Source organism: Antrostomus carolinensis, unplaced genomic scaffold, assembly GCF_000700745.2.
Source record: "Antrostomus carolinensis isolate BGI_N321 unplaced genomic scaffold, ASM70074v2 scaffold7310, whole genome shotgun sequence".
Lineage (NCBI taxonomy): Eukaryota > Metazoa > Chordata > Aves > Caprimulgiformes > Caprimulgidae > Antrostomus > Antrostomus carolinensis.
Genome location: NW_010287674.1, coordinates 170,303 through 181,877, shown reverse-complemented (window position 1 = coordinate 181,877; position 11,575 = coordinate 170,303). Strand labels below are relative to the sequence as shown.

The following is an 11,575-nucleotide window of genomic DNA, read 5'->3' as shown; positions in this document are numbered from 1 at the left end:
GGTGGGTCAGCGCCCGGCCTGGGCCCCGCTGCTGCCGCGCACAGCCCGGCCGGGCCGGCCCTGTCACGGCTGGAGCCTCCCGGCTTGTGCTTCCCCGGGCTGAGGGAGAGCGGTCAAGGACCTGCTTCCTCCAGCGCTTCGCTGCTTAAGAGAGTAATGTCTTCACGGTTTGTTTTCCAGATTACAGCCGTTTCCTTTAACCCTTTGGTGTTTTCCCCACCATCAACATCTTCCTTCCAGGCTGTTCAGTGAAGGTAAAGAAGCCCAACCCAGCCTCTTATGTAGAGTTGTTTGTCACAGTCAGTATCCTTGAAGGACAGAAAGATTGGTTAGGCTGAACAGAGAGTTCTTCTGAGGCTGCTGGAGGGCTGTGTGATGGGCTGGTCTGCAAAGAAGAGATTTCTGTGGAACTGGGAATCCCGAACCAAAAGTGAGGTGCCAGAAAGGATGTGGAATTTGTGGAAAGAAAACCACAAAAGGATGTTTTGTTCCTCTTCTCATTTATATTGTCACCCCAGGAGTGTGTCTACCCCAGGTAGAGCAGAAGCCTGTTTACAGTGGTGACTGTCCCTGTGGCACTCTAAGGTCCATACCATGCTGCTCCAGGGAGAAAGCCAGAGCAGGTGGCCCAGACAACACTAAAAAATCAGTCTCTGTAATGCAGGTGTATCCTGGGACTGTGAGAGAAATCATAGTTGCACCACTAAATGTGTAAAACAAACAAATAAACCACCCCAAACTAACTGCCTCCACCAGCCTTAATTCTGTGGGTACCAGCTCTCAACAATTCATTGACTTCACATGAAGCTGTGTGCTTTTGACGGGTCTTGAGTTGTCTTCCTAAATGTTTTTGTTACTATGTTTCTTGGCAGTTTTTGAATGATTTTTGTATTACTTCCTTATGAAAAAAACATTCTCATGTCATCTTCAGAGACTTTACAGTGATGGTGTTTTGGTGCCACATATTATTGACAGGCTTAGCTTCAGTCCATTAATGCATCAGAAAGATGAAGCATAATCTGTCATAAATAATCCATAATCAGGCTATTCCCTTCATGTTACTGATGTATTCCAGTTGACAGACTCATGGTCATTTTGTACAAGCTAATTTAATCATTAAATCGTATTGGTTTTTCCATTTGATAAGACTTAAATGAGGTTTGAATTGGTAGACAGGGTAGTTTTAGCAAAGAGCTGGCAGATTGTAATTTTTTAAAGTATGGTTGTTGTTCACGGACGTTCTTCATGTTTATTAAGTTTCAGTGAACACAGAGACTAAGCTAGTTTTAATAATAGTTTCGTAGAAGGCTAGTAATTTAGTAATTTGCTCCTCTTGTAAAACTTGCACTGGTATGTTAGTCTGTTTGATGTATCTTTCATGGCTATTGTGATACTTTTCTGTGTTTACTGGGTTTTTAGAATTAATTTTCCTTTTTTTCAGGTTGAAAAGATGGGAAATGCAGAAAGCAATGCCTATCGGGATCACCTCTCCAGGTTTCTTCCTGAGGAGCAGTCTGAGATTGATGGAGTATTTGATACCTTATCAGGATCAAATGGCTCAGCTGGAGGAAAAAATGGCAAAGCTACGAAGAAAACTGTGACTCTGGCAGCACTACAGGCAAGACAATCTATTTTTCTTGATATATCTGGGATGCACTGCATTGAACATAATTCCAGAAAGAAACTAAAGACATGGCAATAGTTACTTTTTAAGGACTGCTCATCTCAATTTAATACTTAATGTTTTGGGGCAGGATGGATAGTTAACTTTTTCTTACAGTTTAACATGAGTAGCGACTTTCAGGTTTGTATTTATCTCTTAAATTGCACTGTTAGGTCAATTTGCAGCTTTCCTGGTTCTGAAGCAAGTTGGGATGTATGAAAATATTTTTACAGAAACCTGAAAAATTAGAAGAATATTCTTCCCCCTGGAGTCTATAGTGTGTGTTTATTTACAGATTTTCCTGAGAAGCTGTCACAAAGTTTGTATTTGGTTGTATCTTTCTCCCTCGATTGCATCACCATCTCTTTTCACTTGCGTTAAAAGGAGAGAATTCAATTTTGCTTGATTAAGCTGTGGCTCCCTGTTTTAGCTAATTAACGTGCATTATGCTTTCTGATTAACTTTGCATTCATTTTCTAATCAAGAAAGAAGAGGAAAATGTTTCATAGCAATACTTGATAACTTCAGTTAGGCAGGAAATCAAGTAGCCAAATGAATGTCCTATTAGAAGTGCATTTTTAGATATGCTACAGAGTTAATGGAATCACATTAAAACTCCAGGAAAGAAGCAGAATATTTTGAGGTATTTAGCAAAGCATCTGTTTACAGACCAGCTTTAGCCTTCCTCCAGCGGTGCTGCTGTCCTTATACATCCAAGAACCTTCTCCTTGGGGTCTGTTATTTGATTGGGACTTGGAAGAAGTTCTCTTTGTGGCTTTGCCCCTAGCTCAGTGTGAAGTTTGATAAGAACACTTGTCTTTTCCCTTTCTGCCTTTTTATTTGCCAACTTAAATGAAAATCTTTTGAAAGGCTGCCTGTAGGTGCCCAATTCCTTAATGTAGGGACTATGGCAGCCTGCCTGCCTTGTAGATGTCTATGCTCATGCCTGAGCTACATTGGTATGTGGCACATTTGATCTAGCAACAGCCTGGTAACATTGACAGGGGCCCAACATAACCTCAGGTACTCTGCTTAGACTCAGTGCTTTACTAGAAGGAAATTAGATAACTGCTGGACCAGAGCAGGCTGCCCTGCATAGCTTGGAAAGCAGGTAGAGCAGGTATCTCTAGATACTTTCTCAAAGCCATTTGAGACAAAGATTCTAAACTGTCAGAGGTGTGGGTTTGTTCAATGTTTATTAACATGTTTGTTATCTTAAAATATTAAATTAACCTATGCTCATGGCAGGGGGGTTGGAACTAGATGATCTCTAAGTTCCCTTCCAACCTATACCATTCTATGCTTCTATGATAAAGCTTCCCTTTTTACATCCCTCACCCCCGGGTCTACTTAGTGGAACAGCTATAAGCATAATAAAACAGTACAACAAAGTTAGTGGTGGGTGGGAAAGGGTTTAGAGTCGGTAGGTAATACTGCCTTGTGAAGTAAAAAAACCCTTTGAGTGCAGTGGTTTTGATCATGTTCCCTGCTGCTTGTCTCACTTCAGGCTCATGTAGCACTTTTAGAAATCCTTTGAAAGGCAGCTGTACCCCCTGTGACCATCCCTCCCTCAACATGAAGCACTCCAACATGCCAGACTGCAGCTGCTAATTCTGCTTCTACTGAAATCAATGGGAGTTTTACCACTGACGTCAACAAAAGCTGGGTAGAGCTTGGCATGTTGGATCTCACCCTCTATGCACAGCAACAGCCGTTGCCATCAAATAGGGACGGCCCTGGTGAATCCAATGGGAGGGGTGTGGAGCCAGCAGTAGATTGGTAAGAGCAGCTCCAATGAGTAGAGTTTCACAGGTGGAACTCCATTGATTTCAGCATAGTCCCCACTGGGCTACACCCCTGTGTATGAGTCAAGTCAGGTGTTGAGCATGTTACACACAGTGCTTTGCACACTGCAGACAGGGCATAATCATGTCCTAATGTTTGGGAGTATTTTGGATGATTTATTTTTAAACCATGTCATTATCTTGAATGCTGTGAAAGTTTCTTGAATCCAGAGTCAGCTCTTTCCCACAGTTTTGTGAGGTATGATGATGTACAGCAGTTAGATTTCAATTCAAAAGGCAAGTCATGCAATTTAGATGAGTAATTTTTGATTTTGACTGTTTGAACATCAGGGATACCTTATAAAAATCAGATGATCTCAGTTGTTTGATGCTTAAATTGGATGTTGCTATGCAGAGGGAAACTTCTCTGAATTGTTTCTGTGTATGCATGTAGGGCTGAACATGTTCCTTGCATTGTCGTGAGGCCAAAACTGAGATACAGAAAAAAAGCTTTACTTTCTCTTTAAGTATCTGTGAGCTCCACTATCAAAAGCAGGGTTAAAACACAATTTTAAATGTTGGACTGGCAGAGTTGTTTGGTTTTTTTTGTTGTTTTGGGCATTTTTTTTAAGTCCATGGCATTTGTAGAAAATCAATATCAACTTAAATCACTAAATTGTATTGGAAAGGAGATATGACCAAAATAGAGAATTTTCTTTTTTTTTCTTGTGGAAATCCAGTCCTTTGACAAAAGTTTGTTGCTGATAGAGTCATAGAATGGTTTGGATTGGAAGGGACCTTAAAGCTCATCCAGTCCCAACCCCCCTGCCATCAGCAGGGACACCTTCCACTAGACCAGGTTGCTCAAAGCCTCATCCAGCCTGGCCTTCAACACTTCCAGGGAGGAGCAGCTACAGCTTCCTTGGGCAACCTGTTCCAGTGTCTGACCACCCTCACAGTGAAGAACTTCTTCCTAATATCTAATCTAAACCTCCCCTCTTCCAGCTTAAACCCATTTCCTCTTGTTTTGTCATTAACTGCCCTTATGAAAAGTCCCTCCCCAGCTTTGTTGTAGGCCCTTCAGGTACTGGGAGGCCGCTATAAGATCTCCCCGGAGCCTTCTCTTCTCCAGGCTGAACAGCCCCAACTCTTTCAGCCTGTCCTCACAGCAGAGCTGCTCCAGCCCTCGGATCATGGTATTGAAATCCTTCATTAATAGTGGTATTTTGTCACGGATTAGCTGAACTATACTAGTTATTCTTAATTTTTAAAGTATGTTCTTTGTTTTTTTTTCTCGTTGTAGGCATATTTGCGGGAGCCGTTACCAGAGCAAATGACTATTCGGTTATACAATGGAATGAAAAGTATTGACCTGACTGGGAAATCATCTGGGCTGAGTGAACAGATTGCTAAGGAGCAGTTTGTAATTTTTATGTCAAACCTTTTAAAAGGGAATGCAGAGGAGAAGATTACCATAATAATGAGAATGATCTCCAAGACAGAAGGGCCTGTGAAGGGCAAACAAATCCAAGAGGTAAACCAGCAATTAAATGTGTGTTTGGGGGACGGTAAGAGAACAGAGATGGTTGAGTAATTTGAAGGTAATCTTTAGAGCACAAGATTCAGAACAGGGATTCCTCACTTGTGTATTTTTTTAATCTCTCTACCACCGATTTGCTGATCTGGGACAGTGTAGGCAAACCAGGTTATGTGAGATGTCCATTTCAGTTGTGAGCTTTTCCATGCTGACTTTGAGAACCAGGATCTAGATTTTGGGAGTGCACTGACTTGTCTGATGGTTCACAGGCTCACTCTGAAGGATGTAGAGACTGGCTATATTTAAGAGCCAGCGAGGGTTGTGATGTGGCTGGTGCCTCTGGGAACTGAGCAGAATGCTTTCTAGAGCTTTAGTTGCAGGACAGATGTGTGAATCCAATGTGTAGCTTGAAAGGTGAAAGAGCGGGGGTTTCACAAAACAATAATTTGCTAGCAGCTCCTACCACTGCAAAATTTGGACCTCCCTCTTTCATGCCATATTTTATGGACATGCTTTGTGAAATAACATTTACAAAATGTCTTGAACATGATACTTTTCAAGACCTGTGACACTGAAATAGCATTTCTGTTGCTTCTGACTTGTCATGACGTGTTTCTGTCATTGAGATTACAACATCAGTACTACTTGACTTTATTTTCAGAAAGTCCTTTGAAGCTCTTGGCAATTTTATTTAAGAAATGCCAAAATGGTGATATTTTAACCTTTTAAGTTCACAGAGGATCTGATCATGTCTGTAGTCCATGTACTGAGCTACAGAAAGGAACTGAAAGGTTGGAATATGGAGAATACTAGGGATTCTGGAAGTGGAGTAAAGGCTCTGGCTTCTCAGCTGCTATCAGAATTGAAGCTTGCAGGTAAGTGGCATTAATGTAGAATGGCACAGAGCTCACATAATCACTGATCTCCCAAAAATTTTTCTCTTTGTGTGCCAGCGTTGAATTTAAATGGTGACACCAGTATTTCTGCCCTGGCAGAAATCAGGCAGAGCTTTGCTTTGAAGTCCTGGTTTAAGTGGACGTGCAAAACTCTTTGTCATGGAAAATGTCTGTTTTCCAAATACCTGACTTGCAGGTGATGGGCGTTTGGGTGTATGTGCAGCTATTTAAGGCTGTATGTCTGTCTGCAAAGCAGAGGTTTACCTTTGCACTGCTGTAATAATAGATTTTGCTGTCTTGCAAAGAACATCTTATCTGTTGTAACCAGGAGTCTATGTTTCTTAATCATGACAGCCCAACCAATGGATGTCACAGGCAAATGTGTCTCAGTTCTGTGGATGCAGCTACCTGATGTAGTTGACATTTTACTGTCTCTGGCTCCTTTCCTATGTGGTTTCATATCTACTAACATAATGGAATATTGTGTTTACATTTAAAAATCTACTGATTGTTTTCTGGAGGGAAGGTACAGACTGAGAGGCTTACTGCTGTTCCTCTGTGTCTTATTATTTAGATGGGACAAAACCTGTGGGTCCTCAGCTGATGGAGACAAATTTTGATCAAAGTGTCATTAAGGATTGGGTGTACCGAGTTCCACAGATCTCAGTTTTCCTCAGTGTTGTTATCAGACAAGGCCTCCATGTTCTGCATTCTCTCCCAGACCAAACCAAAGACATAGTCAACCTGGTTCCAGTCTGCAAAGGCATCAAAAGAAGAGGACTTGTCAGTCTCTTTGACATCCCATCCATCATATACATCAACTCCCAACTGCCTACAGAGCTACAACACAAATGGCAGCTTTTGTTTTCTTCTAGGCTTCATGGAGAAAGCTTTTCACAGTTATGTGGGCATATAGTGAACAAAGGTCCTTGCATTGTTATCTTAAAGGACTTAGATGGTTATATCTTTGGTGGATTTGCATCTCAGTCCTGGGAGGTGAAGCCACAGTTTCAAGGTAAAACTCACTTTTCTTTTTCTAGTATCTCTTGGTTCTGGTAAATATTGTCTGTTCTGTACAGGTACAAGAATCCTGTCCTCTTAATGGATACTGTCATTTTACTTTCATGATGCACAGTATTTCTTATACTCCCAAGTGTATTTTCCTGTGGGAAAAATAACACTAATTTTGAAAAAAATAAAATACATGTTAAGCTCTTCCTGCTTTGTACCCAGTCAGGCATATTACTAAGTTAATGTCTATAATTTGTCTGTTATTTGATAAGACTTAAAACTGCAGGACGTTTTGATCATGGAACAAGTTTTCTTTTCAGTGATGTCCATCAATCCCTCTGGCTGGATAGGTTGAAAATGAAATGAAAATGAAGGAAATGACAGCGTAGAGGATGAATTAGAGTTTAAATATCGTGTCCAGCAGATGGCAATCTTCCATTTCAAAACAGCTGAGCCAAACACCAGGTTAAGCCTCCTGTTGCCACTTGTGCACTGTCTGTCTTTGTTTGCCTTTTAAAATCCAGCAGCAAAAGGGTCTTTTGGACAAGCTAAACTTTTTGTTCCCTTAAAAACTTTGGGGAGAAGAGAGGGGTTTTTTGTAACTCTTTGGAAAGAACTTTTGTGATGGCTTTCCAAAAAAAAAAAAGGTCTCTGGATAATCTGTCCTGCTGGGAATCCTCATTTTTGCTACATTAAAAACTCAATTCTTAATTAGTATTTGATAATTACTACTTCAGTCAGTTAATATTATATAAAGTTACATTGCACAACACTTTCCTTGTGTTTTTTCCTGATAGAATAACACATGTAGGGTACTAGACAATCACACCACAGGTCCCTCTGAATACCAGACTGGGCATAATGAAAATTGTAGTCTAAATCATTGATCCTAAACTGGTTTCTCTATCTATATAGTCAGAACTAATGATGTCTGTGCTAATACCAGTTTGTGGCCAGTATTAGATGACACAATGCCAGCCTGTGATAGGTGTACCCTTACCTAGTCATGTCAGGTACTGGTTGTGCCTCTGACTCTGCACTTGGTCAAAGCCACGTAATTGCATTGATTTATGTGACCCTGCACAGAGGTAACTGAGAATAAACAATAAGTCTAGATCTGGATGAGAAATAGGTATTGGCTTTCTGAGATTGCAGCTGCTGTCTTTGATTTATGCAGCTGCACTTCTTCAATACTTTTTTTCCTGTCCTGTTTGTAGGCAAGTTATTTCTTGGCCAGTTGTCTGACCTCAGATACTTCTCTGTTTACAGGTGACAACAGATGCTTTCTGTTTTCTGTTTTCCCCTCTCTTGCTGTATACACATACACAGGGTATAATGACCACTACATGTATTTGAACAATGGCCAACAAACAATGCCAAATGGACTTGTGAGTATTAAGAAATGACAATTTGGAAATTGGATTTGGGGCTGGTGTTTGGAACTGTTTCATGTTTTTTGCTTCTTTTACTATGAACAGATTTATTTCACTTGTTATTCTCTGAGGAAGTTTTCATCCCTTCTCTGTGCTATTTGTGCCACACTTTTAGTAGGAAGATTTTTTTCTTTTCTTGCTTTAAAACATCAGTGTAAAGTGTGAACTATGGATAATGATGGAGAACTGCTTACAGAACTGATAGGGTCTATACTTTGCAGTTGATATGTATATTGAAGTACTGAATCAACTAAGATGAAATTTATTAGTGTCTGACCCAAGTAGGTGGGCTTTATGTAGGTTAGATTTATGGAGGTTCTGGGAAGAACTCTTTTTGCCAGGTTTGGTTATCACACAAGCCCTTCTAGCAGTCCTCCTGTTGTCTGGAAGAATTGACTGCATGTACCCACATCACTGAAGCAGCACAAGCTAACTGATCTATGTAGTTGAGGATCCTTCCACTGGCTGTTCTCGTTGCCACACTAACTGCTTTTTAAATTATGGAAGGCTGAGAAAGCCCAACAGAATTAGAGTACGAGTTGCACGCTGCTGTTGTGTGATTACAATGGCAGAAGCTCCTTTTACTCAAGTGCACGAATGAGCTGTCAAGCTGCAGAGAACTTTCTCCAGAGCTACAGCACGCTACTTACTTTGGAAAGTGCTTTACAGTTTCATGGCATTATGTGCCCATAACTTTGGGAATTGCAGCAGTCTGGAGTAAATTGGCTCTGAGGAAAGGAAACAACATCAAATTACATTATTTGTTTCTGTAGAGACTTTTCTAAATGGAAAAAGAGGCAGCAAACCTGAGCACTTTCACTCTGTTTAAAATGGAACTGTTAGACAATAAACAAAAGCCAGTGAGGTATATTTCTGGCACAACACACAGCTGAAGTGCTTGCAGATACTCTGTAATTTTTTATTTACTCTGTAAATTTTGATACTGGTACTCAGATAAATTCTTGTTTGTCTTCAGGAATACAGGCTTTGGGTACAGGAGCCCAGGTTCACTCAGAGTACCCTTTTTCACCTACCCACAGAAGTGTGGCATAAATAACAATTTCTACTTTAGGTTTCCTAACTTGCCCGGTTTGTTTTACATCTGCAGCAAGCATTTAAAGTGCTGCTTTGGTTCACAGGGTATGGGTGGACAACACGAGTACTTTGGACTCTGGATAGACAGTGACTATGGGAAGGGACACAGTAAAGCAAAACCTCGGTGTACCACCTACAACAGTCCCCAGCTGTCAGCTAAAGAAGAGTTTACACTGGATGCCATGGAAGTTTGGGCAGTGGGAGACCTCCCTGAAAGCACAGGGGTAAGTGGACAAAATTGAAACCTGTGAAATTGTGTCCTAATTGGAACAGGAGATGCGAGTGCAAAACTTGCAGTTGCATTTTTCTGATGAAAACACTGTCTCCTCATTGTAATGCATAATGTTTTCTTTAACTTGCCCTGTGGTACCACATATTTTGTAGAAAGCAAATGGCAAAACAGTAGTGGAATTATTGAGGATGCCAACAAGAAAGAACACGAGGTGCCATGAGATGATAGAGCCAGAAGAGCAGTACTTGAATTTCAAGAGGTCTTTTTGATATTGAGGAATGGTCTCCAGGAGGAACCTCCTTGGAGGGGTTCAGTAAAACCCAGTGTTTGCAAAACAGAAAGCAAGCACTGGAAGCTCACAAGTAAAGCCTAATCTGTAGTTCAGGAGGAAAACCCAAAAGATTTAACTGGTAACTTTGAATTTACTATTATTTTACAATAATTTTATGTGACTAGATTTACGTTGGTCTTTCTGCACCTTGTTTATTTCTGGGAATGAGTAGGAGACCTCTTTCCAGTCTCCTCTGTCCCTGTAGTTTATTATCTTATTAAACTGTCTGAACAATTTGTTGTTTTGGGTTTTTTTAAAATTTTATTTCTTTTCCTACTAAATTAATGTGCCCTGTCTCTTCACTGAACACATAGCTCTAAATAGAAACAGAACAAATTGTTTACAAAAAATGTTGAATTGCACTTGTATCTTGTCTTTAAAAAACAAAAGTTCTCATCTGCACTTCAAACTGAGGTGACGTTAACCAGGATGTTCTGGCCGGCTTGTAACCTGAATAAACTTGAAATAATTCACTGTCATCTTAGGAAAAGTTTATGACTAATTTGTGTAACTGCAGCAATAAAAATCATCTGATGTATCCAAGTGAATCTTAAATGCCTTACTTGGAAAGTATATATGCTTCAGTGTGACAAGCCGGCAAACCAGAGTACTTGTGGACTTTTGATTATGTTTCTTTCTTGTAGCCTGATATGGATTCATTCATAATGACATTTTAAATTGACTATATTTTATTTTGTTTTGAAGACAAAAGGGAAGAAGAGTATCCTGGATGTAGATCCTGAGGCTCAGGCCTTATTGGAAATGACTGGAAAAAGTCGCCAGAGCGAAGGTCTGCGAGAACCCATTGAAGATGAGGATGATGATGATGATAATTAAAAGAATCACAGTAGCATGAAAAACCTTTCTTTTTTTGCTCCTGAGTATTAATGTTCCTTGGACAGGATATATTTTCCTATTTTTTTTTTCCTTACATTTACCTAATTATCTGGGACAAAGCTTAAACCTGGTACTTATGCACTATTTAGGTCCAATACGATACCCTGCCTGAAGGGTTTTGTCTGGATATTAACTAGATACTTAATCATTAGATGTCTCTAAGTTCTACCTGAATATGAATTTGCTAGCATTCCTGATCGATCCTGTCTGTGTACAGAATTAAAAACAAGAGGAGTTATTGACAGTACAGCTTACTCACCTGGAGAATTGATTTGTATTTATATGAAGAGACTGATTAAGGCTCTTATACCTCAACTGCACGTATTTATTTACATGCAATGAAATTAGTCAGTGAAGCTTGCAAATTGTAATGATGTCTAATATTAGTAAACATAGAATAGTCTACACGATTCCATATGAGTGATGCTATTAACTTTGCATTGCTTCAGTTAAAACATTAAATTTCATGTTTTCTAAGTCAGATTTTCAATCAAGTGACTCCATAGGGGCTGTAAGATGTCCAGAATGCTACATGTACAGCATCCAGTTTTATAATACTACACTACACCTTAGTGCATTTCACTTCAGATGTTTCTGCAGAAATTTGCCTATTGCTTTTTAAACTTCATAGAACAGAGCCATTGGGAGTCATTCAGCCATAGAAATCCTAACCATGAGCCATACCTCCAGCAGAAA

The 11,575-nt window shown here is 40.0% G+C and overlaps 1 protein-coding gene across 1 annotated transcript; it reads left to right on the top strand.

Annotated features, from left to right (window-relative positions):
- Positions 1-1,445: 1,445 nt before the first annotated feature.
- On the top strand, positions 1,446-10,819 carry MEAK7 (MTOR associated protein MEAK7). Its single transcript, XM_029083921.1, has 7 exons — positions 1,446-1,618; positions 4,751-4,981; positions 5,715-5,859; positions 6,455-6,895; positions 8,161-8,279; positions 9,464-9,643; positions 10,688-10,819. The coding sequence occupies exons 1-7, from the start codon at positions 1,451-1,453 to the stop codon at positions 10,817-10,819; spliced, it is 1,416 nt and encodes a 471-aa protein (XP_028939754.1). The 5' UTR covers positions 1,446-1,450.
- The last annotated feature ends 756 nt before the right edge of the window (positions 10,820-11,575 follow it).

What these genes read in the sequence shown, in the direction of transcription:
- MEAK7 (XM_029083921.1), top strand. Translation starts at nt 1,451, where the DNA reads ATGGGAAATGCAGAAAGCAATGCCTATCGGGATCACCTCTCCAGGTTT. An exon ending in AGGGCAAACAAATCCAAGAG is followed by an intron (nt 4,982 to 5,714) that starts GTAAACCAGCAA and finishes TAACCTTTTAAG; the next exon opens with TTCACAGAGGATCTGATCAT. An exon ending in ACCTCCCTGAAAGCACAGGG is followed by an intron (nt 9,644 to 10,687) that starts GTAAGTGGACAA and finishes TTTGTTTTGAAG; the next exon opens with ACAAAAGGGAAGAAGAGTAT.